The sequence below is a fragment of the Drosophila gunungcola genome, chromosome 3R (assembly GCF_025200985.1).
Source record: "Drosophila gunungcola strain Sukarami chromosome 3R, Dgunungcola_SK_2, whole genome shotgun sequence".
Lineage (NCBI taxonomy): Eukaryota > Metazoa > Arthropoda > Insecta > Diptera > Drosophilidae > Drosophila > Drosophila gunungcola.
This window is the reverse complement of record NC_069139.1, coordinates 12,479,700-12,503,107: the sequence shown is the minus strand read 5'-3', so window position 1 is coordinate 12,503,107 and position 23,408 is coordinate 12,479,700. Positions and strand designations below refer to the sequence as shown.

At 44.7% G+C, this 23,408-nt stretch overlaps 9 protein-coding genes across 13 annotated transcripts in view; 3 read left to right on the top strand and 6 right to left on the bottom strand.

Annotated features, from left to right (window-relative positions):
* Nucleotides 1-35: 35 nt before the first annotated feature.
* LOC128252639 (translin-associated protein X) lies at nucleotides 36-1,079 on the top strand. The gene is made up of 2 exons (XM_052980532.1): nucleotides 36-802; nucleotides 858-1,079. The coding sequence occupies exons 1-2, from the start codon at nucleotides 78-80 to the stop codon at nucleotides 1,039-1,041; spliced, it is 909 nt and encodes a 302-aa protein (XP_052836492.1). The 5' UTR covers nucleotides 36-77; the 3' UTR covers nucleotides 1,042-1,079.
* Nucleotides 1,079-2,205, bottom strand: LOC128252640 (aprataxin and PNK-like factor). 3 transcript variants are annotated; one of them, XM_052980533.1, is made up of 3 exons: nucleotides 1,638-2,204; nucleotides 1,418-1,581; nucleotides 1,113-1,363 (listed from the first exon to the last, which is right to left on the bottom strand). In XM_052980533.1, exons 1-3 carry the CDS (start codon nucleotides 2,096-2,098, stop codon nucleotides 1,149-1,151), a joined length of 840 nt encoding a protein of 279 aa, XP_052836493.1. In that variant the 5' UTR covers nucleotides 2,099-2,204; the 3' UTR covers nucleotides 1,113-1,148. The 3 variants fall into 3 exon arrangements, with proteins under 3 accessions (XP_052836495.1, XP_052836493.1, XP_052836494.1); XM_052980534.1 differs by having other exon boundaries at nucleotides 1,204-1,349; nucleotides 1,638-2,205; XM_052980535.1 differs by lacking the exon at nucleotides 1,638-2,204 and having other exon boundaries at nucleotides 1,079-1,349; nucleotides 1,418-1,538.
* Nucleotides 2,206-2,273: 68 nt separating this feature from the next.
* LOC128252621 (colorectal mutant cancer protein) lies at nucleotides 2,274-6,252 on the bottom strand. Of its 2 annotated transcripts, none has more exons than XM_052980507.1 (7): nucleotides 5,771-6,252; nucleotides 4,699-4,948; nucleotides 4,309-4,641; nucleotides 4,108-4,247; nucleotides 3,751-4,052; nucleotides 2,979-3,689; nucleotides 2,274-2,908 (listed from the first exon to the last, which is right to left on the bottom strand). In XM_052980507.1, exons 1-7 carry the CDS (start codon nucleotides 6,056-6,058, stop codon nucleotides 2,776-2,778), a joined length of 2,157 nt encoding a protein of 718 aa, XP_052836467.1. In that variant the 5' UTR covers nucleotides 6,059-6,252; the 3' UTR covers nucleotides 2,274-2,775. The 2 variants fall into 2 exon arrangements, with proteins under 2 accessions (XP_052836467.1, XP_052836468.1); XM_052980508.1 differs by lacking the exon at nucleotides 5,771-6,252 and adding an exon at nucleotides 5,016-5,257.
* Nucleotides 6,253-6,319: 67 nt separating this feature from the next.
* On the bottom strand, nucleotides 6,320-8,728 carry LOC128252627 (coiled-coil domain-containing protein 149). Of its 2 annotated transcripts, XR_008267326.1 has the most exons (7): nucleotides 8,423-8,728; nucleotides 7,782-8,366; nucleotides 7,619-7,726; nucleotides 7,401-7,488; nucleotides 7,205-7,343; nucleotides 6,510-7,148; nucleotides 6,320-6,448 (listed from the first exon to the last, which is right to left on the bottom strand). XR_008267326.1 is itself a non-coding variant. In XM_052980517.1 (6 exons), exons 1-6 carry the CDS (start codon nucleotides 8,486-8,488, stop codon nucleotides 6,578-6,580), a joined length of 1,557 nt encoding a protein of 518 aa, XP_052836477.1. In that variant the 5' UTR covers nucleotides 8,489-8,728; the 3' UTR covers nucleotides 6,434-6,577. The 2 variants fall into 2 exon arrangements, 1 of the variants encoding a protein (XP_052836477.1); XM_052980517.1 differs by having other exon boundaries at nucleotides 6,434-7,148.
* A 253-nt stretch (nucleotides 8,729-8,981) lies between these two features.
* LOC128264305 (uncharacterized) lies at nucleotides 8,982-9,805 on the bottom strand. The gene is made up of 3 exons (XM_052999722.1): nucleotides 9,567-9,805; nucleotides 9,239-9,510; nucleotides 8,982-9,184 (listed from the first exon to the last, which is right to left on the bottom strand). The coding sequence occupies exons 1-3, from the start codon at nucleotides 9,803-9,805 to the stop codon at nucleotides 8,997-8,999; spliced, it is 699 nt and encodes a 232-aa protein (XP_052855682.1). The 3' UTR covers nucleotides 8,982-8,996.
* A 5-nt stretch (nucleotides 9,806-9,810) lies between these two features.
* On the bottom strand, nucleotides 9,811-10,897 carry LOC128264296 (copper homeostasis protein cutC homolog). The gene has a single exon (XM_052999713.1). It carries the CDS (start codon nucleotides 10,761-10,763, stop codon nucleotides 9,978-9,980), a length of 786 nt encoding a protein of 261 aa, XP_052855673.1. The 5' UTR covers nucleotides 10,764-10,897; the 3' UTR covers nucleotides 9,811-9,977.
* Nucleotides 10,898-10,948: 51 nt separating this feature from the next.
* Nucleotides 10,949-13,345, top strand: LOC128264310 (programmed cell death protein 10). The gene is made up of 5 exons (XM_052999724.1): nucleotides 10,949-11,212; nucleotides 11,349-11,526; nucleotides 11,607-11,739; nucleotides 12,035-12,199; nucleotides 12,594-13,345. Exons 1-5 carry the CDS (start codon nucleotides 11,147-11,149, stop codon nucleotides 12,676-12,678), a joined length of 627 nt encoding a protein of 208 aa, XP_052855684.1. The 5' UTR covers nucleotides 10,949-11,146; the 3' UTR covers nucleotides 12,679-13,345.
* Nucleotides 13,346-14,038: 693 nt separating this feature from the next.
* The window catches only part of LOC128252660 (uncharacterized), a 28,026-nt gene continuing 18,656 nt past the window's right edge, over nucleotides 14,039-23,408 (top strand). Inside the window, 4 exon segments of the mRNA XM_052980560.1 lie at nucleotides 14,039-14,422; nucleotides 21,024-21,189; nucleotides 21,521-21,619; nucleotides 21,683-21,910. Coding sequence (XP_052836520.1) covers nucleotides 14,310-14,422; nucleotides 21,024-21,189; nucleotides 21,521-21,619; nucleotides 21,683-21,910 — 606 coding nt within the window. The 5' untranslated portion in view covers nucleotides 14,039-14,309.
* On the bottom strand, nucleotides 21,980-23,173 carry LOC128252662 (FGFR1 oncogene partner 2 homolog). Its single transcript, XM_052980564.1, has one exon. The coding sequence runs from the start codon at nucleotides 23,129-23,131 to the stop codon at nucleotides 22,241-22,243; it is 891 nt and encodes a 296-aa protein (XP_052836524.1). The 5' UTR covers nucleotides 23,132-23,173; the 3' UTR covers nucleotides 21,980-22,240.

The window sequence follows — 23,408 nt, the reverse complement described above, 5'->3', positions numbered from 1 at the left end:
GTAAAAAAATCGGAGTTGTCTATCCATTTTGTAGTTTTTTAAAAGTTGTGCTAGAAAAGTGAAGAAAACCTTTCACTATGCCGAAGAACGGAAATGCTGGTCACCGGAATAATGCACCCAGGAAGCGCCCAATGCAACCGGTGCAACTGGATGAGGAGAATCCTATTGTTCAGGCTTTTCGCAACTACTCCAACGAGCTGACCATGAAACACGACCGCCACGAGCGGATTGTCAAGCTGAGTCGCGACATCACCATCGAGTCCAAGCGCATAATCTTCCTGCTGCACTCCATCGACTCGCGTAAGCAGAACAAGGAGAAGGTCCTGGAGGAGGCACGCCAGCGCCTGGACAAGTTGATTGAGGTGAACTTTAGGGCCGTGGCCCTTGAGCTGCGTGACCAGGATGTCTACCAGTTCCGCGGCGCGTACTCACCGGGATTGCAGGAGTTCATCGAGGCGTATACCTACATGGAGTACCTGTGCTACGAAGACGGGGAAGGCGAGTATCAGTCCAAGAGCGTGTCCGACTGGCAGGCCATCCAGGCGGTGATGCAGTACGTCGAGGAGAGTATCAAGCCCAAGGGGGAGCCAACCGAAGGCGAGGAAATGGAGGTGGTGGCACTTACGGCCGACGAAAGCCTCAGTCCCAAGAAGTTCCAGTTTTTCGTGGACCCTACTGAGTATATTCTGGGTCTGTCTGATCTTACTGGTGAGCTGATGCGCCGCTGCATCAATTCACTGGGCAGCGGGGATACCGACACCTGTTTGGAAACCTGCAAGACTTTGCAGCACTTCTACACTGGGTAAATAAAGTAGCTTCCCTTAACATGTACAGGGCTGATAGCCATTCCCTTTCAGTTACATCAGTCTGAATTGCCAGAGAGCCCGAGAACTTTGGCGCAAGATCACCACCATGAGGCAGAGCGTCCTCAAGGCCGAGAATGTCTGCTACAATGTGAAAGTACGCGGCGGTGAGGCCTCCAAATGGGGTGCCACCTTTGACCAAAAGCCAGCCGAAGATGTGGATGAGTGCTTCTACTAGAAAAACTCCTTAGACATAAGTTTACAACAAACTAATATATATATTAAACCAATTATTTGGTAAATGAAACGCTTAGTCTAAGCTAACAATGAATGGGAATGTGTAGTCTAATCGTAATCATCGCTATTTATGCGCTGGCTTTCAAACTCCAGCTCATCATCCTCGTCTTCGTCGATATCTGCGCCTGGACGATAGTCTGCATCGTTATCATTGTCGCCTCCAAAGGGGTCCTCTTCCTCATCTGTACCAGATCCGTCGTTGTCATTCTGACGATGAGCTTTTCGTTGGCGCAGACGATTGCGGATGTTCTGGGCGGAATTGACTAGAGTGACCTTTAGTCATCTTGAAGCCAGAGCAAAGGAAGCGTCCTACTTACAATCCGGCGGATGGGAGTGCTGCTGGAAATGAACTGGGTTACGGCGATAGCAGGCGTTTCCATAGGGACAAGCCGGAGTTCCTAGCGGAGGCTCCGGGAAGTCGGGTCTACGATAGTCCTGGTCTCCTGGATGAGCTTCAGCACTCCGATGAGCTAGGTTTCGTCTGTCGGAACGGCGTTGGTTGAGTTAAATAGATTCAAATTTCCCATATCTTTGTACCTGTAGCAACGAATTCCGAACCGGCAAGAAATCCTACAGCTGCTCGAGGATACAGATGAATCAGCCGCTACTTGTCCATTGGAGTTGGAATTGTTCGGTTCGGTTTTTACCACTGCCGCAGCTGCAGGTGAGTTTCCGTTAACTGTTGATTCTGCTTTTACCTGGATTGTTGGATCAATGGTGGAGGCTTCGGAAGAGGAAAGAGCCTCCTCCTCTGCATCCTCATCCGCTGGCTCTGCTTTAATTTCAACAGGAGTATCAGGTTTTGGTTCGTCCTTAGTTAAAACCACTGGTTCCTCCGATTTTATTCGTTTGTTTGGGCTGTTTTCAGCCTCAGAATTTTCATCTCCTCTAATTGAGGCTTCTGCGGGGGATTTTCTTTTTGCCCCACTATCTGCATTTGATTCGCTAGTTGCCTCTACAATAGGTGCCACGATTTCCATTTCTTCTAGGCAACTCATTTTTAACAAGCTAGTTGGTAAAATTTTCAAAACATTTGTATTTCACAAGAACGCTATTTGTTGTTTTGATAGTTTGCAACATTGTACCGCGATATAGAGATGGTCATCTTTTATCCTCGATTACTGTAGCTTATCGATAAGTTATTGGCGCCGTTGAATATTAAAAACCAAACAATTTTCCGGTAGAGATGTTATAATTTGTACAATTTTAAATACATATTGAATTCATATAACAAGCAAAATGCGAATACATTGTATAAATATAGGATCCCGTGTATGCGTCGTGAGTAACTCCTTAGTTTAATTGCTTGTGGCCCAGAGACGGATGCTCCAATCCCACGGATATCTGGATAGGTTGGAGCCTTGCTCATGGCACCTCTGAATATGTATTTATTTGAGTATGTAGTCGCTGCAGCTCGATCTGCGGGGGAGGACATAGTCCTAGTCCCAGCCGGCTGCAAGTTAGTCGCATGGCACATTCGTGATACTGTCTTGGTCATGTCGGATCCAGGAGCGTCTACTGGGCGGATGTTTCCGATTTAGATGGGCATTGCATTGAAGGTAAAAGAAGCGGTATGATCAAGGGGATAGATCTTTAGCGGGATATGTGACAAGCGCGCCCGCATCACACCTAGTTGAACAGTCCTCCTGGTGGGCCGACATGCACGTCCTTACACCTACAGAGTCGTCTCAGGAACATGATTGCGGCCTGGTTCGTGGTCCAGCCGCAGGTCAACGATCTTCTGCTCCAGCTTCCTCACGCGCAGCTGGTACTTGCGCTTGTTGTGGTCCAACATTTGTCCCAAGTTGCTGAAGAAGATGAAGTTTAGATGCAGTAGTGAAGCATAGTGAATATTAAGATAATAAAAGGGAAGCTTACTGGTTAGATTTCTGCAGTTCGCGCACATTCCGATGCAGTTGCTCGTACTTCTCGTCGGATGCCTTCTGCGAGGCGGTGACATTGGCCAACAGCGTCTGAATGCGGCTCTTCAGCTCCGTTTCTCGCGTCAAAGCCTCCACCAACTGCTGTTCCGTGAGGGCTGCGTGCTCCGCCTCCGAATAGGAGACCCGGTTGCTGATCTGGAGTTGCTTCAGAGCTTCGTGGAGTACACCTACCCGTTCGTTGGCGTTCTGCCGCTCCTGCTCGGCCTCGTCCATTTTAGTTTTCAGCTGAATATTCGCATCCCGCAGCTCCATGAGTTCTTGCATGATTACGGCCGTCTCTAGGTCGATGGGTGATTTCTTGTCCTCGCCGCGAAGTTCGTGCTTTTTCTCCAAAGCCAGACGCTTCTGTTCGTATATGTCGCTAAATGGTGACTCCAGGCTGACGATGGTGTGCTGGACGCTTGAGCGGCGTCCCTTCAGCTTTGAGACGTGGTAGCGCAGGCGATTGTCGTCATCGGAACACCAGGTACGTCCAATTTTGGGGGCATCCTCTGGGCCCAGGTTAATGTTGTGCTGCCACGGCCCCAGACTATTCTCACAAACGTTTTTCTCGCTGTCCAGACGGGCAAGCAGATGCCTGGCCACCGCCTCCACCGATCGACGGCTCTCTTCCGTCGCCGCTGACTTCTCACCCAAAAGAGCCAACCTAAAAAGGACATTTTCATAGTAAAGGAGACTCAGTGAAGGGTAATATTGGGAGAACTCACTTGCTTTCCAGCAGAGCTAGCATAACGTCGTAGGCTTCGATGGCACGATCACTGCAATTCAGCGCCAGTTGCAAGGCCACTGCATTGGACTCGTATTTGCCGCAGAGCAGATACAGGTGCTCCGTGTGTTCTTTGCACTCGTCCAGAGTCAGTGCCAACATGGTGTTGCGCATCTCCAAGTGCTCCACTCGCCGCTGCAGTCGCTCCAATTCCTTGCTCAGTTGCAGGGGCTCCATGAAGCTCTCCATGAAAAGGTTCTGCTCCTTCAGCTCACACACCAAGTGCTCCACTAGGTTGATGTGCTTCAAGGGAAAACGATTTGAATGCGTTCTTATAATGATAGGATGATCATCTCACCTCGTTGCTTAATGAAGTGTGCTGCTCGGGCGATGGATCTTTACTAGATTCATGTTTGCTGGCGCATCGCAACTTGACCCTCTCCGCCATTTTCGGCACGGCGGGAACACGTTTCTGCGGGCTGGTCAAGGAAACACAAGCTGGAAAGGGTAGATTTTAGATGCAAATATAGATGGGACTCGGTAGGACCGGTGTATATACCATTCAAATCATTCAGCCGTTGCCCACACTCGTTGACCTCTGTTTCGCAGCCAAAGAAGGCCACCTTGGTCTGCTCCTCCACTACGAAAGCATCCTTCGTGGAAATTTCGGACTGGAGCAGGGCAATCTGAGCCCTCAGGTGCAGCACTTCCTCCTGCAGTGCCTCCACTTGTCCCTTGTGACTGAATTCCTGCGGCTTGTGGGCAATGTTGCCCACGCTGGTGGTACTACAGGCGCCCTCCTGGTCCTCCAGTGGCTCAGTCTGGCACTCGGCATCGGGATTGCTGAGGTTTAGCTCGGAGTTGTACACGGAACCCTCTTGATAGCTTAGTTCTGAAAGTGGGATTGAGGATTAGGTACTTGTCTGACTCAATTAGGACCTCTACTTACCACTGCCTTCAGGTTCTTGTTCCTCCATAATAATGTGCTCCTGCTTGCTGCGCAGTTTCTTGCTTAGCTCGGCAATGACGCAGTGCATCTCGGTGATGCGGCACTCGTGTGCCTGACTGACCACTTCCAGCCGCTTGTTGCATGTCTCCCGCTCAGTGTTGCTATCCGTGAGCTGTCTTTCCGCCTGCTGCAGACGCTGGGTCAGTTCCCGAACCCGGTTCTCCAGCTGCTGCACCGACAATTGCTCAACCTGGGGGAGGAACAGAGGGAAAGAGGCGGATTAGAAGTTTCTAGATTGCTAGCGTTGGGGATATCACGTTTATGGGTCGTCTGGCCAGCGGATGAGCCATCAGCGTGTACTCCCAGCTGCGACGCTTGTCGGTGGGCACAGAAGGAGTATCGCTGCAGCACAGGCAGCTCAGGCTGCGCGGAAGCAGTTGCTCCGAAATCATGGTCCAGTGGAAAATTTCGACTGGCGATTACGTCGTCATCCGACCGCTGGTGCATCCGCGCTCTCCGCCGCTGCAGCTTGACCCTCAGCCTTCGACACGCAGCTGCGCACTGGACGCCCACCCGAGTTCCAAAACCCCAAACACGCAACACTTCAAAAATTCGGGATTTCTAAAATCAATTATCCTACGCAGGAAATCTATAATAATTTAATTCTAAAGAAATATAACGGTTGCATTCTTTGAAATATAAGTTTATAGTTAATTAAATTATTGTAAATTTAGTGCATTTCTTCACCCGTTCAAATAATAAGCAAAAGTTTAGTAAAACAATATCATTTGAAGTACGTTTGTACAATGTTAGAAATAGGATAGTTTGCAACGATATTATAACTGGATTACGTGTCGTATGTGTAATCTTTACTGTATTTTTTAGGACAAAAGCGTTGCCCCTAAAAACGTTTAAATATAAATTTGTATTTTTCAAATAAAAACTTTGCAGTGAGTTAAAATGTTAATGTTTTTGAATTTCTCAATGAAAAGACACTAAAAGGAAACTCTTATAACCCCCTACATATAACAAACTCAAAGTTATTTCGCTCTGTGTAAAGTCTATCACTCACTTTGTTGACAATGTCTAGCGTGGAGCAGCTGGATATGTTGTTGTCGCTCTCGGTTGTGTCCCGCTGGGTGTGCTCCGGGGAGTCCAGGTCGCAGGATCCCACCAGATGCCTGCTAATCGGGCCTCCGCCCCGCGGTGAAATGCTCCCGAAGACGTACTCGAAATCCTCGCCAGCCCCGCTGCAGGAGTGCTTGCCCTGGAATCCGCTGGAGTCCCGCTGCTTGCCAGTGCGACGAGGCACATCGGTGGCTATCCTGGCCACTCGGGCCACCTGCACATCATTGGACATTCTGGCGATGGGCGGCTGCAACGACTTCCCGACTAGAATAGGCCTTGTTGGGGCCGCTTGGTGATGATTTTTGATTGGTGCTCCATTCCCACTTTCTGCGGCACTGTTTTAACTCTACATGGCACTTTTTCGGAAGTCTCTTAAGGCATTTTTAATTCATTAACTTGGAGTTGCTTAGTCGCGATGTTTATTGCATCCTTATCAGAAAATGTATACCCAGACATGTGTTGGAAAAGGCCTGGGAATGTGTTTGTGCTAACGGTATCCAACACTCTGAATAATCCTTAATCGATAACACAAATTTATTGGGCGCGCAATTTAAACAAAATATAAATAATTCATTTGAAAATCCGTAAGAACATGAAATCCAAAAAGAGAAATATGTTTATCCTGTCATATAACCTGTTTATTGTACGCTGTTGCGGTAATATATATATATATATTCTTATACCTTTTGCCAACACTGCGATATGGTTTCCATCTATTTCTTCGAGAGTCCTTAATTGAACTAGTATTTATCTAAGGAATAGCAGCCAGATTCTCGGCCCTTATCGTAACCATAGCCTCGTAGTCCCGCATGTCCAGATCGTGGAGTGCCTTCTGGACGAGGGTGGCCAGGTGAGGTGGCAAATCCTTCAGATCCTCCATCCGTTCCCGAGCCACGGCACTGGAGATGCGCGGTGTGCCGGTGCAGCGACTGCTGAGACCGCAGTTACCCGAATCTGTCGTAGCGGACGAAGACTTCTGGAAGTCTTCGGGCTGGACGTCCACCCCGTACACAGACGAATCCACCGACTCGGTCGAAAGCGAGGACATTCCATCGTCCGAGTGCAGGACTTCTGCCGACTTGTGCTTCCCAGAATCTCTGGGATCTGGGATAATGACCACTCCTTCGTTATCTGGAGCAATGGACGGAGTGCTGCTGATGTCGGCATCATCTACCATGGCGGCGCAATAGCCATTGAGGAGCAGTTGGGAGGGTGCATAGCCGTACTCCTCGTCCTCCCCCTCACCTTCTGCATTATCATCGTTCTCGGAAAGGAGCTGCTGCCATCGCTGTTCCAGCTCGGTCATCTTGCCAGCCAGTATTCTGTGGAGAAAACACTTTAATATATATGTACCTTGACTTTTATTACTTTAGCATACTTGTTGGTCTTCTTCTGGTGTGAGAGAGCCAAATTCTTGTCGTTCAGGTTGTCCAGCAAAGCCAGACACAAGGATTTAAGGTCGCTTAAGCTCTCCGTTTTCTGAGGCAGATCGATGCCACTTTCCAGGATTGATTTCACTAAGTGAGGCGGACATTAATTGGGGTGAAAGTGCTGGCAATTTTATAAATTCTCACCTTGCCGAGGGCTTAGTATGGTGTCTTCATTTGTGCCGCCACCTCCTAGTTTTACAATCCCCTTTTTCCGTTTAGGATCTAGCATGGCCTGCATGAACATAAAAAGTTAGTTAAGCAAATATAAAATGTATTAAATTTGGTGTATTTTTTAAAAACAAACTGTACCAGAAAATAAGTAAATAAATCTATTATATTAGTTTAAAAGTCTAGAGTAGTACCTTGTACTTTGTAATGCTCTGTTTGGTAAGTTCCAGTTCGCTATCTTGGATCTTTACACGTTCATGCAGGTACTTGTTCTCCAGCAACACGCCATCGATGTCCAGGAGCTAAAGAACCAAGAAGAATTAAGTATGCACCATTAATCATACCATCCAGACTTACTCTCGGGTGCGTTTTCTTGGCCCTGAGGGCCACAAAGAGCTCATGATTGAGGCGATGTGCCTTGCACTTGTAGGCATCCCGCTCGGTGATCAGCTCCTCCTTCTCATCGATGACCGCCTTGAGATCAAAGGCCAGCTGGGCATTCCGCTTCTTAAGTCCCTCCAGGTGGCAAATAAAGTTGGCCCGCTCCCGGCGCCACTGCACCTCATCCTTGTTGCGGGCGGCGTTCTCGCTGGTCATCGCCTGCACGCGGGACTTGTTGCAGGCCTCCGTCTCACGGAGGAGTTCCATGTCGCCCTGGAGTTCGTTTAGCCGCTGCCGCAGTGCCTCCACCTCGGTACTGAGCTTGAGGTTCTGCTCCCGCGTCTCATGGAGCAGGGCGGCCAGGCTGGAGTTCTCGCTGAGGGCTCCACATCCACCCACGGCCAGAAGCTCACTGTTGCTCTTGAGCGCCGAGTAGCGCAGCTGCAGGGTCTCCGCCACCAGCTTGTACTGGTCGCGTTCCACCCGGAACTGCTCCAGCTCCTGGCGCAGGATCCTCAGAGCCTCCACCTTGCTCTGTAGCTTCCTGTGCACCGCCGAGGTCTGCTAGGGTGGGCCACATAAGTCACATATTTAGCTTGGGGGTACTGCGTACTCACCTCCACATTGTACGTGGCCATATGTTGATCGAATCCATGGTGACTTCCCTCCTCCTCGAAGTCCATGACGAATGGTTCAGTTGATTTTCGGTACGCCCAGCTTTAACTGTTGACATTGACAGTGAGTGGAAATGTGGGGTTGTCCGGAACCAGCTGTATCAAAATTTCTCGGCTTCCAAGGACTTCATTTTGGCCAAACACACAGCCCGAGTCAATCAATTTTTACTAGCGCCTGCGCGGTATGCGCCAGAACGTATGCTACAAATGTTTGTTCATCGATTTTTATCGATGATTTTTTCTTTTCAATAATTTAAAAGTTAATTTTACTCTTTTAGCAAGAAATTGTTATATACATAGCTAGTTAACAAACTTTGTTTAAATCACCTTTAAAAAATCCTGTTTTATACTTATTATTTTTTAATGAAACGGAATAATGTTTGAGTATATTCCCATTTTCTTACAGCTTCAAAACATATTTAATTTTCCTAACTTGAATTAGAGAAAGGTGTTTTGTTTTTCTCTACACTATAACAGATTAAAAATAAAATTCCAAATTAAATTAAAATTTATAAGTTTATTCAGAAATAGATAAATAGGGATTTACGGGGATAAAAGTCAGGTGGGACCTAACTTCTTTTTGCTCACTACAGGACATTTGATGTTCGGACATTGCACCCAGCACTCGCCTGCAAAATGTTTTTACACTTGGAATTGACGCTATTGGCAGGTCCAGCTTTTCCAACAGCTTTAAAATGCATTTTACTGGAAAAGTACACAAAAAGTGAAAGTATCACTGAAATAAGCACACTTTTATACCTTTAAAAACAATCTCCTCGCATTTATTAGGATCGGGAAACGGCTTTATCTTCTTTTTACGCTCCTGACCACCTTTATGCCGGTCCAAGTCCTTGCTGAGTAAGCTAAGCAAAGTATTCGTTTCCCTGTGCTGTATCACAAAGTCCTGGGACTTTTCTTCCTTTGGTGGAAAGCTGTGGGACTTGCATTGAGTCCAACATACCTCCCTGATGTTGGTCACCTTGCAGGTCCTACGTAGATGATACCTCTTCCCACTCGGCCGCTGATTGTGACTTGGAATAAAATGAAGCTAAATTGGGAATCTATCAGATCACCATATTTTCCTTACCACCCTTGCTTATCTTGGGATTTATCGTCCAGAAGCGACTTCATTCTTAGCTCATTGACCTGCAGCCGAGCAATTAATCTTTGATTGGTGGCCACCAGTTTCTTTATGCAATGAATGTTGTTATTTAGCTTAAGTCTGTAAGCTTCTATTCTGTCCAGTACTTTTTCCGCATCCTCCAGGTGTTGATTAAAGGCTTGGAGGCTTTGAGCAGATGGACTCTGTTTAGTTTCCTCAATCATGCTGCTTAAGTGCAATGTTGTTGTATTTTTAGGATTTTGAGTTTTAGGGACAGGACTACTTAAGTAGTAACAAGAACTAGAAGCTATATACGAACTATATAGACGATACCGAGGTTTATAGTCAAGGAATAAAAGCTGGACTTAGGATTAGGTTAAGAACTAAGGGTGATCTTTAGCGACAGCTCATGGCATTGGCGATGGTAACCATTTTGCGCACCACGTTCGCACTGGTTCCGTAGTACGGGTCCACATCCTGTTTGCCCATAGTTACGTCGCACTCCATGCGGGTTGTGCTGGGCGCCACATAATCCTCCCCGGCCGTGTCCATGGCGGAAGCGTGGAACTCCAGGCAGCGGCTGACCGTTAGGATCTCCTCCAAGTTGGACACCTTGATGCCGGCACCGGGCATCACAATGAAGTCCCTGTGGTGTTTGGCTATCAGCTGCGCCAGGCAATCGACGCCATCGGCGGCCGAGGGGCGGAACCCACTGCTTAGCAGTCGCTTGAAGCCCAGTTCCCGCAGCAGCTGGACGTTCTCGTCCATTCGCTTCTGGTCGGTGAGATCGAAGGCGCGGTGAAAGGTCACCGGCAGGCCCCCCGACCCAAGCATCACCTGTCGGCTCTGCTCCACATTGATGTTGCGATCCGGATTCAGGGATCCCCAAACGAAGCCATCAGCGCCGTTCTCCCGCAGCAGATCCATGTCCGCGAGCACCGCGCACATCTCCTCGTCGCTGTAGACAAAGTCGGTTCCTCGTCGGGGCCGTAGCATGCAGAAAATGGGCAGTGTGAGGGTTTCCTTCAGAGTTTTCAGAGTGCCAACAGTGGGAGTCAAGCCGCCTTCGCCTAGGGCCGAGCACAGCTCGATGCGGGAAGCTCCGCCAGCCTCGGCGGCAAAGGCAGACCGTATGGAGTCAACGCAGACCTCCAGTTTTATATCGCTGGTATGACCGGACATTTCTATTATCACTGACAAAATGCTTGAATTTCAAACATAAACAAATCTAGAGTAGTTCAGCTGATGATGAACGTAAACCGATTGCAATCAGCTGTTTACGCCCGGGTCATCACCAGAAACAATCGAAGCTATCCCAGAACGATAGACGGTTTGATGACAAACCAGTTCATTTCCAGTGTTGAGTAATTCGACAGCACGAAAAAAACACTGTGCTCATTTTGTTGTGAACAATTTTTGTTAATTTTGTTAATTTGATTTGCGAGGGTCGTGCGAGCGGAGCAACGGACATCGCGCGGTACTGGACTCGGAAGCGGAATCCTGCAGCATGCACCAGGACACATAGGCAGGAGTAGAAGACCAAGCGCACTTGGAGTTACCTAGAAATGACAATGGGCGAGCCAACCACGTCTCTCGTTCTGCCCGTCATACTGCGGCCCATTTTCTCCCAGGTAGGTGAAACGGAATTTGAATCGGAATCCGAATCCAAATCCAAATCCGAATCCGGACCCTTCAGCCCCGCCAGATTCGTCTGTGTGTTGCGTAAACATAATCGGGTTTGTAATTGCTTTACCCATTTACTTGCAGCTGGAGCGACGCGACGTTGGCGCTGCCCAATCTCTGCGCTCCGCCATTCTCAAATCGGAGCAGAATAATCCGGGCTTCTGCTATGACCTCGTGGCCACGATAGTGCGGAGGGCCGATCTGAACGTAAACCTAAACGAGGCCGTGCTACGATTACAGGGCAACATTACGGAAGCGGACCGTAAGTAGCCACGCCAGCACCTGAGCTGCAGCCTCCCGTAGCAAACACTCACTCACTATCCCCCCTTCCATCTACCATAGTCAATGAATACCGCTTGACGCGCACGGAGGAGCCCTTCCAAGAGCTTAACCGCAAGTCCGTGGCCCTCAAGGTTATTCTCAGCCGCATACCCGACGAAATAAACGACAGGAAAACCTTCCTGGAGACCATCAAGTAAGCACATTTTCGGTTAACATCTCAATTTCTTAACTTAAAGCTAGTGAGTTTCATCATTATGAAGCTCAGGCCTTACTGTGAGTTTCAGAAGTTCTAATATATTTAATTTAACAACGGAAGAACAGTGTTGGTAAGCTAAATGTATGTTTTAAGCTGATAAAACGTAAGCAATTTTAAAGCTTTATACATACTTTTGGCTTGGAACTATGACCAAGAGCCCTGATTCAACCATAACAGTCTTAACTTTGAGTTGCACAGTACCAAATTAATGAAATTTCGTTTAACTTTACAGGGAAATCGCCAGCGCCATAAAGAAACTGCTCGATGTGGTCAACGAAATTGGCTCGTTCATACCGGGCGTTACGGGCAAGCAGGCTGTGGAGCAGCGCAAAAAGGAGTTTGTCAAATATTCCAAGAAGTTCAGCACAACGCTGAAGGAGTACTTCAAGGAAGGACAGTAAGTGTCAACCAGCTGCAGCTACATACTTGTTATTTACATGGGTGTTATCACATGATACGGGCCAACGCCAAGATAGCCGGTTTCTTTAATCGTCTCATATCTGGTTTCTTATCGTTTCGGAACAACCGTATGGATGATGTCATGCCATTGGCGTTCCGGGTATTGTTTGGTTTAGCATTTTGCAGCGGAGATTCTATGGGGCGGGGGCTCAGCGACAGACCCGCCTATTTTGAATTGTAAATCACATCTAAATTGTTCCGATTAGGCTTTAAGGCGATTACAGTTGACCTCTTAGCTTAATCAATATCAAATTGAACCATTAATTTAACATTTTTTAGCAAGGCTTTTTACCTAATGACTAACCAATGACTATGTTTTGTTCTATTTTCAGACCGAATGCAGTATTCATAAGTGCACTTTTTCTAATACGGCAAACGAATCAAATAATGCTGACAGTTAAGAGTAAATGCGAGTAGAGAATTAAAAACTTTAATTATGGCAAATTTTAGTGGCATTTTAATTTTATGTTTAAATAACCATTTAACCACACACAATTCAAATAAATCCAAGAGAGAACACACACTTAAGATATCCAATCGCCCGATACAGCCCAAGTAAAATGTTCGATCGTAAATGAAAATATGTTGAAACTAAAGCACAGGCATTATTTACATCGTAATTATGTATAACAAATAATCGGACACTAAATTCTGCGAAGCTAAGCACTGTAATTAACTAGTGAACAACTATTTATCGATATGATGTGTGCAAGTGTTTCTTTATGATTTACAATTTATTGTAAATAATTCATTCTTTTTCTGTTAACAACATCGGCTAGTTTGTTTTTGTTTAGAACAAAGCCCCTACGAATAAATTTAAAATTAGTAAAAAAAACGAGAAACAGGAAATGTACTACGGGAAGAATAAAAACAGAAACGAAAACGGAAGACACTTAAATTTTTAACTGTTTTTAATTGTTAGAGTTGGAAATTTAAACACTATACATAATAATCATTTACTTAATGATATGTTCGATTTGAAAAATGCGGAAGCGAAAAACATTAGTAGCCGACAGCACTATCAACAGGATGGATAAAGAAATTATTTTATTTAAAAAATGTTACAAGAAAAACGAACACTAAACCAAAAAAAAGGCAACAAACTCATAATGTAGAAATAGCGAAAGCAAAACGACAAATAAATGTATTTATATTCCAAACAGAAAGCCTGTTTTATATTTTGTTTGGGAGAAGTAAGCATCGAACTCATGTATTTTGGTAGATCAAAAACTAATTGCTAAATACTGCTTTGATGTCTGAATGTTGAAATAATTAGTTAAATGCGTTTACTAAATGAAGAATTAGAATGTTATAATTTCCGTTGCAAAATTTCACCCTCCTTAAGTTACAGCAATTCGAAAAGAATAGAATCCAAGTTAGACAAGTTTCTGTAAGTGAAGATTAAATTCTGTCTTTGTCGATATCCTGATCTTTAGGTTAACTTTAGGTTAAAATGATATTATTAAATTAAATCCCTTAATATAAAGCAATTCATATTTCCAGGGTAAAAATTCCAATGCATACTTTGGGAAACCTTAAGAACAGATCGTGAGAGAACTTAGATTAAATTAAAGTAATGGATTTCAACACACATGTATGTAGTTAACAGAGAAAAGACCTGCTAGTGGATAACAGCCGAAACTATTAGCTTGCTAACAGCGCCAGAGCAGAAACATTCCCACTTGCAACCCCAAACGAGAAAACGTGAGCGGGAGAAAATTGCCCGTTTTTCAGTGTCATTTCGCAGAAAAATCGATTCCCCGCACACTGGCCACCACTGGGTACTGAGTACTGGGTTCTGGGTACTGGGACACTCTGCTCTGGCACACTGAGCATCGAGCTGTCAGTTGGGTGGAAATCAGAGTACAAACCAGCCGAGCAGCGCGACCGAGATGACCCACTTTTCGGTTTTCGCACTGAGACCCAACTGCTACCCACAGAAAGTGGACAACTAGGCGGAGTTTTTTCTATATAGCAGTAGCATATATAGCCAACCGATCGCGTTTTTCCGATATTATGTACAGCCTACGTAGCCTAGTGTAAACTCTATGCATTTATGTGAATTTCCCAGCGCAAACGTGGAAGAGGAAAACCTGAGGCGACCTGAAAAAGCAGCAGCAGTAGCAGCAGCAGCGAGCAAGAAGCAGAAACAGCAAAAAAGGTTCGCAACCCGTTAAATTCCCCCCGAAAAAATAAAACCAGTGCTTCCGAAACCCAAATCAAAATTCGCAATCCAAGAAAAAAGTGAAAAGAATCGTGGAGCAAATCCTTTTTTTGCGCAAGCTAAAAAAAAGAGCCGTTATGCGAGCGAGCGAGCTTACGAAAAATTTCGCTGTACACCAAATGTTTTCCCAACAGCACCGCTGCTGCGTGAAAATTCCATTTTCTCGCTAACAACGAAAAACTCGCCGCGAGTGCAGTGAAAGACCCAAAAGATATAATTCCCGGAAAAAATGGTGGGCCAGTGAAAAGTAAAAGTGTAAGCATATCGATGAAGGAAGAAAAAAAAAGAACAACCAACGTAAAACTACTCACTCCCACACACGCATACTCATACTCATACACATACACACACATATACTCACCCACATGCTGATGCATATACAATATGCAAATGCGGGTAATAGCTTTAATACCAAGACATACTGAAAGCCTGAATGAAACCGAAATTATGGAAAAATGCATAAATAAAATAACTGATATAAGGAAATAGGCGAAATCAACTGCATTTGGGCATTAAACGGCGCGCACACACTCATACACGCACACAGGGAAACACAAAGAGCGAGAGGCAAGTAAGTAAAGTAGATGGAAATGTAAATGGCCAGCAAAACTGGAGCAGCACCAATACCAATGCCAGTAAAATAACGGCAGGAGCAGCATGTGTCGCATTCGCATGTGTGTGTGCCTGTGAGCGTTTCATATTCATAAGCTTCCAGCAGAAGAAAAGTCCCACTTTTTGGCTCTGGGGGCGGTTTTCACACTTTTCACCCAGCCTGCGCAACAACAGTGTTAAAGTTGTTTGCTGCTGCGTGCGTAACACAGATATTGCATACACCTTTATAGACGTACATACATCCAAGAATGGGCATGTGGTTACCGTTACCTTCTCCGGTTCGGAGTTTTCTACGTGTGTGGGTGTAAACTACCCCCTTGCTCACCGTCGTTTAATTCCGACCCTTTGTTGTTGCTTCTATTTGTTTTTATTTATGGACTGGTTTACTCAGTTTCCGATGCAATGATCTTAAGTCACGCGCTAAAGGTCCGGAGCACGGTGCGGGTACTTAACCAAACACGATTGATAAAATCTAAGGGTATCCACAAATTTAAAAATAAAGAATTTCCATGTTTCAAACTTTGGTGTGTTGGAATCAAACCCCTACAGGTTATTTTTAAATATTCATGATTATCTTTTAATAAAATGGGTTTTAAAACAGGAATTAAGAACGAAATATGACTCGTATACTTTTAGGGCGAGCATGAGCGAAAAATAAATCTCGTCTTGGGCAACATGAATCCGGGGCGAAAATATTTAGAAGTCAGATTGTTTACGTATTGATACCCCCATAATTATTATTAACATTTAATAATTGAATTTAAAACCAAACTGTTGCATAAACGTTCCTTGCAGATTTTTGATAATAGAATTTATATTAGCAGATTTTTTAAAAGATATTTATTTGTATGAATATTTTAATTTAACATGATGCAATAGAAAAACTCTTAGAATTTAAATTAGATATATTCTTCTTAAAAATAAATACAAATTTGAGTAAACATTTTTCGCTCAGGATTAATCGTTGAATTTGACCAATTTTGACACATGGCAATCAATAATTTATATGCTGGGCAGCCAGCCAAGCTGCGACCATGAGATGTCCACTGGCGGGGAAAAATCCTCACCCACTTTCCATTTCCCGGTTCAACCACCACACCCCATCCCATAACTGTGCTATGGTTTTTCTATAGAAAAGCTATAGTATTTGTGGACCAGAAGCGATGAAATTCGTGTGCTGGGGGCTGTGTGTGTGCAGCTTGTTATAAATAGGCGAGATAGTTTTTGTGCTCGTGTTCTGGTTCCGCTTTTTTCCTTGGCTCTGCGATTGAGGTCATGCCAGCAGCAGGATAATGAACTTTTCCAACATCTTAAATGTAATTGCTTGACTTTAAAAAGTTTCTGTTCGCAGTGTTATTTTTAGAACTTGCCACTTGTCATAGGCTCGAGTACTTTGACGGTCCTATGTGCGACTATTTATGCATGTAATTGTTGGCAATGGCTGTTGGCTCTTGGCTTCCTTAACTGTAATTGCTGCAATTAGAAGCACTTAATTGTTATGTGCTTGACTCGGGGCGAGTGTGTGAGCATTCAATTAATTGAACGACTGCTCATTAAGGCATCAAGTCGTAGGCAAGGGTGCTTTTAAACATTCTCCGATCTTGACTTGAGAATGTTCAGTAAATATTAGTTTTGGACTGCCAACTCTGGCGTTTTCGATGAGTTTGTCAAGGCAACCGTCGTCAGATGCTAATTAATTGCTTTTCTTTGCAAACTTTTCCGTCAATATACAAGGTAAAATTTGCAATTTCGTAGTTCAGTTTTGTTCTTTGTTATTTTTTCTTTGGGTTCTCTGGCAACTTCACTTCGGAGTAAATCAAAGTTGGAGCACCACAAACCGAAAAACGGAACAAAGTTTTTAAATTAGTTCGTAGTAGCTAACAAAAGTTGAGCTGGACATTATTCCTCTTGTCTCCATTCTTTCTAGCTTTTTTAACCACGGAATTTCACCGAATGTTGTTCAAATTGCGTGTTGTTCACTTTCTGCCTGACATTTGTATATGATATTACGCATACGCCACGTTGATTGAAAATTAAGATACTGGGGTAGCGCTCCCGGTATCTCTTCGCCCTATTAGATAACGTAGCTCAGTTCCGAGTGAATGGGAATTTTCCATTTAATTAACTCCGATGGCCGCAACGACTTTGGCCAGAATGTGGGTTAATAGAGTGTAAAGCAGCACCAGGCCGCAACCCAGTTTCGGGTGGTTTGGTAGGTTCCTGAGAGGCTGCCTGGTGCGCAGTCTGATGTTCGAGCTAATCTGCACTTTAAGAACTCATTAAAATTTCAAGCCTCCTCTCGGTGGCGGCAGACATCAATCTACTTCTTGGAGCACGCACTGAGTCTGTTTTAACTGTTTAATTGTTAACTATATTGCTTTATTTCCCTTTAGCAATTTAAGTAAATATTTGCTTAATGGTGCATTGGTGGTGGGTCTAATAATGAGTTCATAAAAAAATAGAATTGAAAGGAGGTAAATTTTTAATTTAATTTTTGTAATTAAGCTTTGAGCAAGCTTTAATTTTTATGTATAGATATCTTGAATCGTTGTATAACATTTTAAAGGTACACTGAAGTCATAGATACCTAATTTGCAAAAAGGACAAATTTGGGAAGTTAAATTCATTAAAACAAAATTTATAGGATGACTTTCTGAGTTGATGAATTTTTATCTCTTCTGTGTATTTATTGACTGATGGAGCCTAAATGATGAACGATTTGGTATGTTAATGGCTTGACAAAATGGACCTTTTAACCAGATGATAATTAATTGATGGTGGCTTTAATGTTGTACTGAGAGGCTGGCAAACAAGTCGACTGTGACGTAGGCTCATGTCGCTGGGTGCGCGCCTGTATGTGGGTGTGTGTGTGTTTGTGTGTGTGTGTGGGGAGTGTGTATGGAGATAAATGGTGCCAAGCACTGCTCGAGCCCCCGAAAGTGTGCGGCAAGCAGTGTGGTGCTTAAAATAGTCACCGACAGGCACAGACAGACACTAGCGCTGGGCGGCCAGGGAAGGGTAAAAGGAACTCGAGGGGAGTCGCAAATAACTAGGGCTGCTGTTGTGTTTGAAGACAAACAAGGAAATGACAGCGGCCGGATAGCAATCTAGGGATACTGCCGGACACAGGACACGCCAAATATAAAAAAGAACTCTTTTTACTCAGTTGCTCACACACTTGTACACGGAACCACAAAAGATTCCTGCTGTCAAGAAAGAAACTGCTAAACGGTGGCCAAGAAAACATAAGCTAAGCCAAAAATATTCAAATTTTTTTGTATACATTTTAGTTCAATAGTAGTAATTTCTATAAACTATGTTAAGTAGAAATTCAAATAGGGTATCAGAAGTATTTATAAAATAATTTATATTTTATTGCATTCTTTAGGGCTCAAAAATTATGATGTCTGCTTACTTATATAGATTATATAGATTCAACCAATTCTACCCTTTTTAAGAGCATTACAGTTTTAGTGGAACCTTTGGCTACTTTTAAAGATTTGTTTTTGTGTTTTCTTTCGGTGCACTTTTACTACTCACATCAACCAACACAGGCCAATGTCGCCCACATATACTTCAATTGCGAAATGCTTGCAATGTGCTTCATCATAATTAAAAAATCCTGCGGCCCACATGCACACCCACACAAAGACAGGCACACCCACACACACTGAGCAAACATGGCCACACTGGCTGTTAATGCTAACAGTTAAGGTTTAACAGTAACAGCACTGTAAACAGCTCAAGTCCTTTTTGCCCATGCGCCAACTCTCTTCCTCTCAGAAGGGACATTTTCTCTCTGGCCCTTTCGCCGCTTATATAGCCTACTCACTCACACAGTTACTCACGGCTATCTCTGTCGCACACACAAAAGATAAACTAGATCCATTAACAGCGGCAAAGTAACAGTAACACTAGTAGGGCAAATGTGCTTCTACTTGTTGTTGCTATTGTTGCAGCTGTAACACACGCATATACCCGCACACACACACAGTGCATAACAGCAACTAGTGGCTGTGCTTTTGCCTTGGGTTTTCTTTTCGCTTTTCGCTTTTCCCAGTTCGCATTTTCCATTTCCCTCTCACATTCACATCCAAGTCGCGCTGCACTGCAGTTGTGTCAGTGAGTACTTAATATTTATGGTGTTTAGTGTACAGTGCTTAGCGCAAAGTAAAATGACAGGATATCCAGCCGCTATGATTGCCAGTTAATGAGATAATAAATGTGATTGCGGGTCAGCTGAAAAAACAAATCGAACCACCCTCACGCGACTTTTAAACCTTTTACGGAACTGAGAGATAGTATGAAAATGTGACTAAGAAATTTACACACAGATTATGTGTATGCAAACTTTTGAGGAGATTAAAGCGTAAATAGTGCCCTTGAAGTGCGAATAGTTTTTCATTAAACTGGAAGTTTTCAATATCTATAAGTTTTCTGAATCTCAAAACTAAGTTTTTGAAGTTCTCAAAAACGTAAAGATTTATATAAGCAGAAGTTGTTTTAACAAAACTTCGAACCTCTTTACATTTCCAAATTCATTGTAATATTAAGCAGTTCTTTGTGACTTCAAATTCGGTATTACTGCCAGTTTAATACCAACTTTTTCACCTGCTAAACCCATAGGAGTTTATCAGTTTGCAGGAATATACATATCTGATATCAGTGCAACAAGGTGCTCATCCGCCCTTTTGAAATTGCCATCAAATCGTTTTAGTGGGCAGTGGTTGGTGCCGGAAGGGCGTTTTGCAAATGCCAAAGACTTCCGTTTGGCTCCGGCTAGATGCTGTCATGCACACGCCCATCAGGGCGGGGCTCCGCCAACACCAATGCCAAAAGGAAAGGCAAGAGCAACAGCAACTGCAGCCACAACAACGCAGCAATATCAGCATCATCATTATCATCAGCAGTGGATAAACGCTGTCATAGCTTTTAAATGTCAGGCAGCCCAGCCATCGGACCCCATAAACAGTGGCATTGACGGCCCACAGGAGTGGGTGGTGCAGTGGGAGGTGTATGGGCGCTTTCCGATGGATGCGAGCTTTGATGTATTAATAACAATTTATCGATGCGGCGCTGCTCCGGTAAATGGATTTCAATTTTGTATATCCTGCATTTAATGACTGGTTTAAGGTTTCAGTTGTGGAAAGTCAGTTAAAGTTCAAAAAGTTTTCCAACCCTCTTCTTATTGCATTTCCTACATTGAATCGATGCTGATAGCTATATCTGGTCTTGCCGCCGTCTGGACAAACTGGCGCCTTTCATAGTCTCATCGAGCAAGGGTGGCGTATGAGTAATGCAACTGACTTAAATGCTTTCGGTGGCGTATGCGTAATGTTTTGTTTGGCTCAGTTGGCCTCTTTGGTTGCGAGCAAATGGAAACCTCGACGGAAATATTAATCTAATTTTTAACCATACAAGAGGAAGAGATATCAAATAATACACATTTCTGTGCTGACTAAATACTTCGATTGCATACATAAATCTAACCGATGACCATTAAACAGAGTAGCCTCTAAGCGACAGCATCAATTGCAAATTGAGAGATTGCACAGCTGCCAGCAGGGAGAGCCATTCTACTGGACAGGCTGCCCAATCTCAGTTTTTGTAGGCTGTGCGTGAACAACAAATACGGTCAGGCAGGCAATTAACCCAAAGTTCAAAGTTCGCCACACACCAGAGGGACACGTGCGTGCCGGGCCGCTTGTGGACAAAAGCCAGGCAGCTGACCTATTTCCACACTCACCAGGCCAATGAATAAATAAGCAAGAAAGCCAAGCGAAGGATAATAAAAACAGCAACTATTTATAGGGGCCAAGTGTAGCTATAGTCCAGGCTCAGCGGCAGTTCGGCCATTCGGCTCGCTGCAGATTTTCTGGCCTGGCCCCATTCTGATTCTGATGTGCGATTATCGTTTCCATTGCAGTCGTCCGAGGGGCAGCCACAGCATGCCGTACGAGTCGATGCACCACCATCAGTCGGCGGCCGCTGCCGTGGCCGCTGGCACCGCCCCCAACGGAATGCTGGACGCCCTCAGCCTGCAGCTGCGCGATGCGGAGATGCGGCGCACGGAGATCGAGCGAGCGCATCAGGTGAGTGCCTTCTTTCAATTTGATCATAAATTGTATTATAAATCAATATATTATATATCAAACCTGTGTAGCACAGGTGGAATAGTATACAGTTTTTAGAAAATTTTTTTAGAAATTGCATTGATATTGTATTTGTTATTTCACATTGAAAGCTGGCTAAACTTTAAAGCAAAGACATTACAAAGACACTTAAATTTGAAACAATGTATTCAACTTTTTTTATTTTTCTTAATATTATTCCAATGCAACGCACCCTAATGGAATTAATAGAATTATATTTATTTAAAGCTAACATAATTTTACAAAGCTAAAATATTGTTTTTCCATACAGGAAACCCTGGCACAAATACGCAATCTAAGCGGAAGCGCTCGCCCTGATGCCGAGGCGGTGGAGAATTTGCAGTCGAGAGCCCGGGAACTGGAAAAGAAGGTGACTGATTGATAAAACCCAATATCCCATATGTACTGATCCCACTAAACCAATTGCCTCTAGGTTGCGCTGGAAAATGTGCGCTGCGAGGAGCTGCAAATCGAACTGACCTCGGCCCTGAAGGCCAAACAGGCATCCCGCTCGGCCTGCTCCGGAATGGGCAGTATGTCGTCCGGGGCCGGAGCAACCATTCCTACATCGGCCAGCAGCTCCACCGTCACTTGGGCACCGACAATCAGTCACCAGGACCAAGGCTCCGAGATTGATATCATAATGGCGAAGATTGAGCAGGTACAAACATGGGGGTTTCTAATTTCCCATACGACTAGTTTTACAGCATTTAAACAGGAAAACCAAACGTTATAAAATTGTATATATATATTTATAAGAGTGACAAACAGCAACAGGTAACAGTGGGAAAACATCATACAGAAAGTGTAGTTTTGAATAAATTATATTTCGGATGGGGAATTCACTTAAGATATCTAAAATAAAAGTGATTTCCCATCCCGAACTATTATTTATTTCACAGTTGAGGGTCCAACGTCAAGACTATGTAAATCAACGCAAGTGCCAATATTTAATGTTTGTGTTAAGTGTTGAGTGTGAAAGTTAATAAGCCTATTCCGCCTGTTCCGCCTGAATGGGCGGCAGCTCCATGGGATCCTCGGCCAGAGCCTCCTCGATGAAGCGGTTAACCTCCAGCTGACTCACCAACGAGCTGCTGGAGGAGCAATCGTCATCATCCAAGTTGCCCAGCGATAGGCAGGATAGAAAGCTCTCCAGACTGCTGATGCTGTTCGTGCCGGAGGCGTCGGGATCAGTGGACGCGCTTGGCTCGATCTGGGTGCTGCTCTCGCTGGAACCGAGAGATCCCTGGTGGAAGAGCTGATCGGCGCTACTGATCTGCAGCTGACGCCGCATCTGCTCATTTTCGCCGATTAACTGGCGTATAATGCCCCGGTTCTCATCACTGGTGCGATCTTCCAGCTCGGCGGTCAGCTTGATCACCTCTACCATGTGCTCGATCCGGGCGCCCTGCTCCTTGACCACCTGCTCCAGCCCGGCCATGTAGCGCTCCCTCAGCTGGTAGCTATCGACGAACATGTCGCCCTCGCAGTGCTGGCGGTACTTGTCCATGATCAGCTCGATGCCCTGGTGGAACTCCTCGGCGGTCACCTTCAGTTCCATATTGTCGCGCAGCATCTCCATCTGCTCCTCGTCGCTGTTGTTCGTCGCCAGATGCTTCAGCAGCTGCTCCTCGCGGAACATTCGGCAGTTGGCCAAATCCTGGTTCACATGCTCCGCTTCGTTCAGCAGCTCGTCGGTCCTCACCTCCAGCTCTCCCAGATTTTCGGTCATGTCCTTGGCCCCATTGATTAAAACGCCACCGGGTGTGGAGAACTTCAGACCGTCCATCCTTACAATATGATCGATCGGGCTGTTTGGATCGCTAACGTTGAATTTGGAATTTTTGTTTCCGATTAAAAATCTTTTCCATGCACTTGGCATGTGTTAAGGCAAGTTGAGGAAAGACCAATCACAACTGTGAAACAGCCTACTGGGATTCAGTTTTGGAAATATTCACTTTTATCATAGGATTGTCCCTTCTAGTTTTACTAAAAAGTTTTAGTACATTTTTCTTTAGATTATTTCCTTAATTTTTTGTTTATATAAAACAAAGAGCTAACAAAAAATGGTTATAGCTATAGCTGCTAGAGGCCTTCAGCTAATGGAGTAATTAGTATTATAAGTTTAGGTTTTTGAAGCTGCATACATAAATATACAT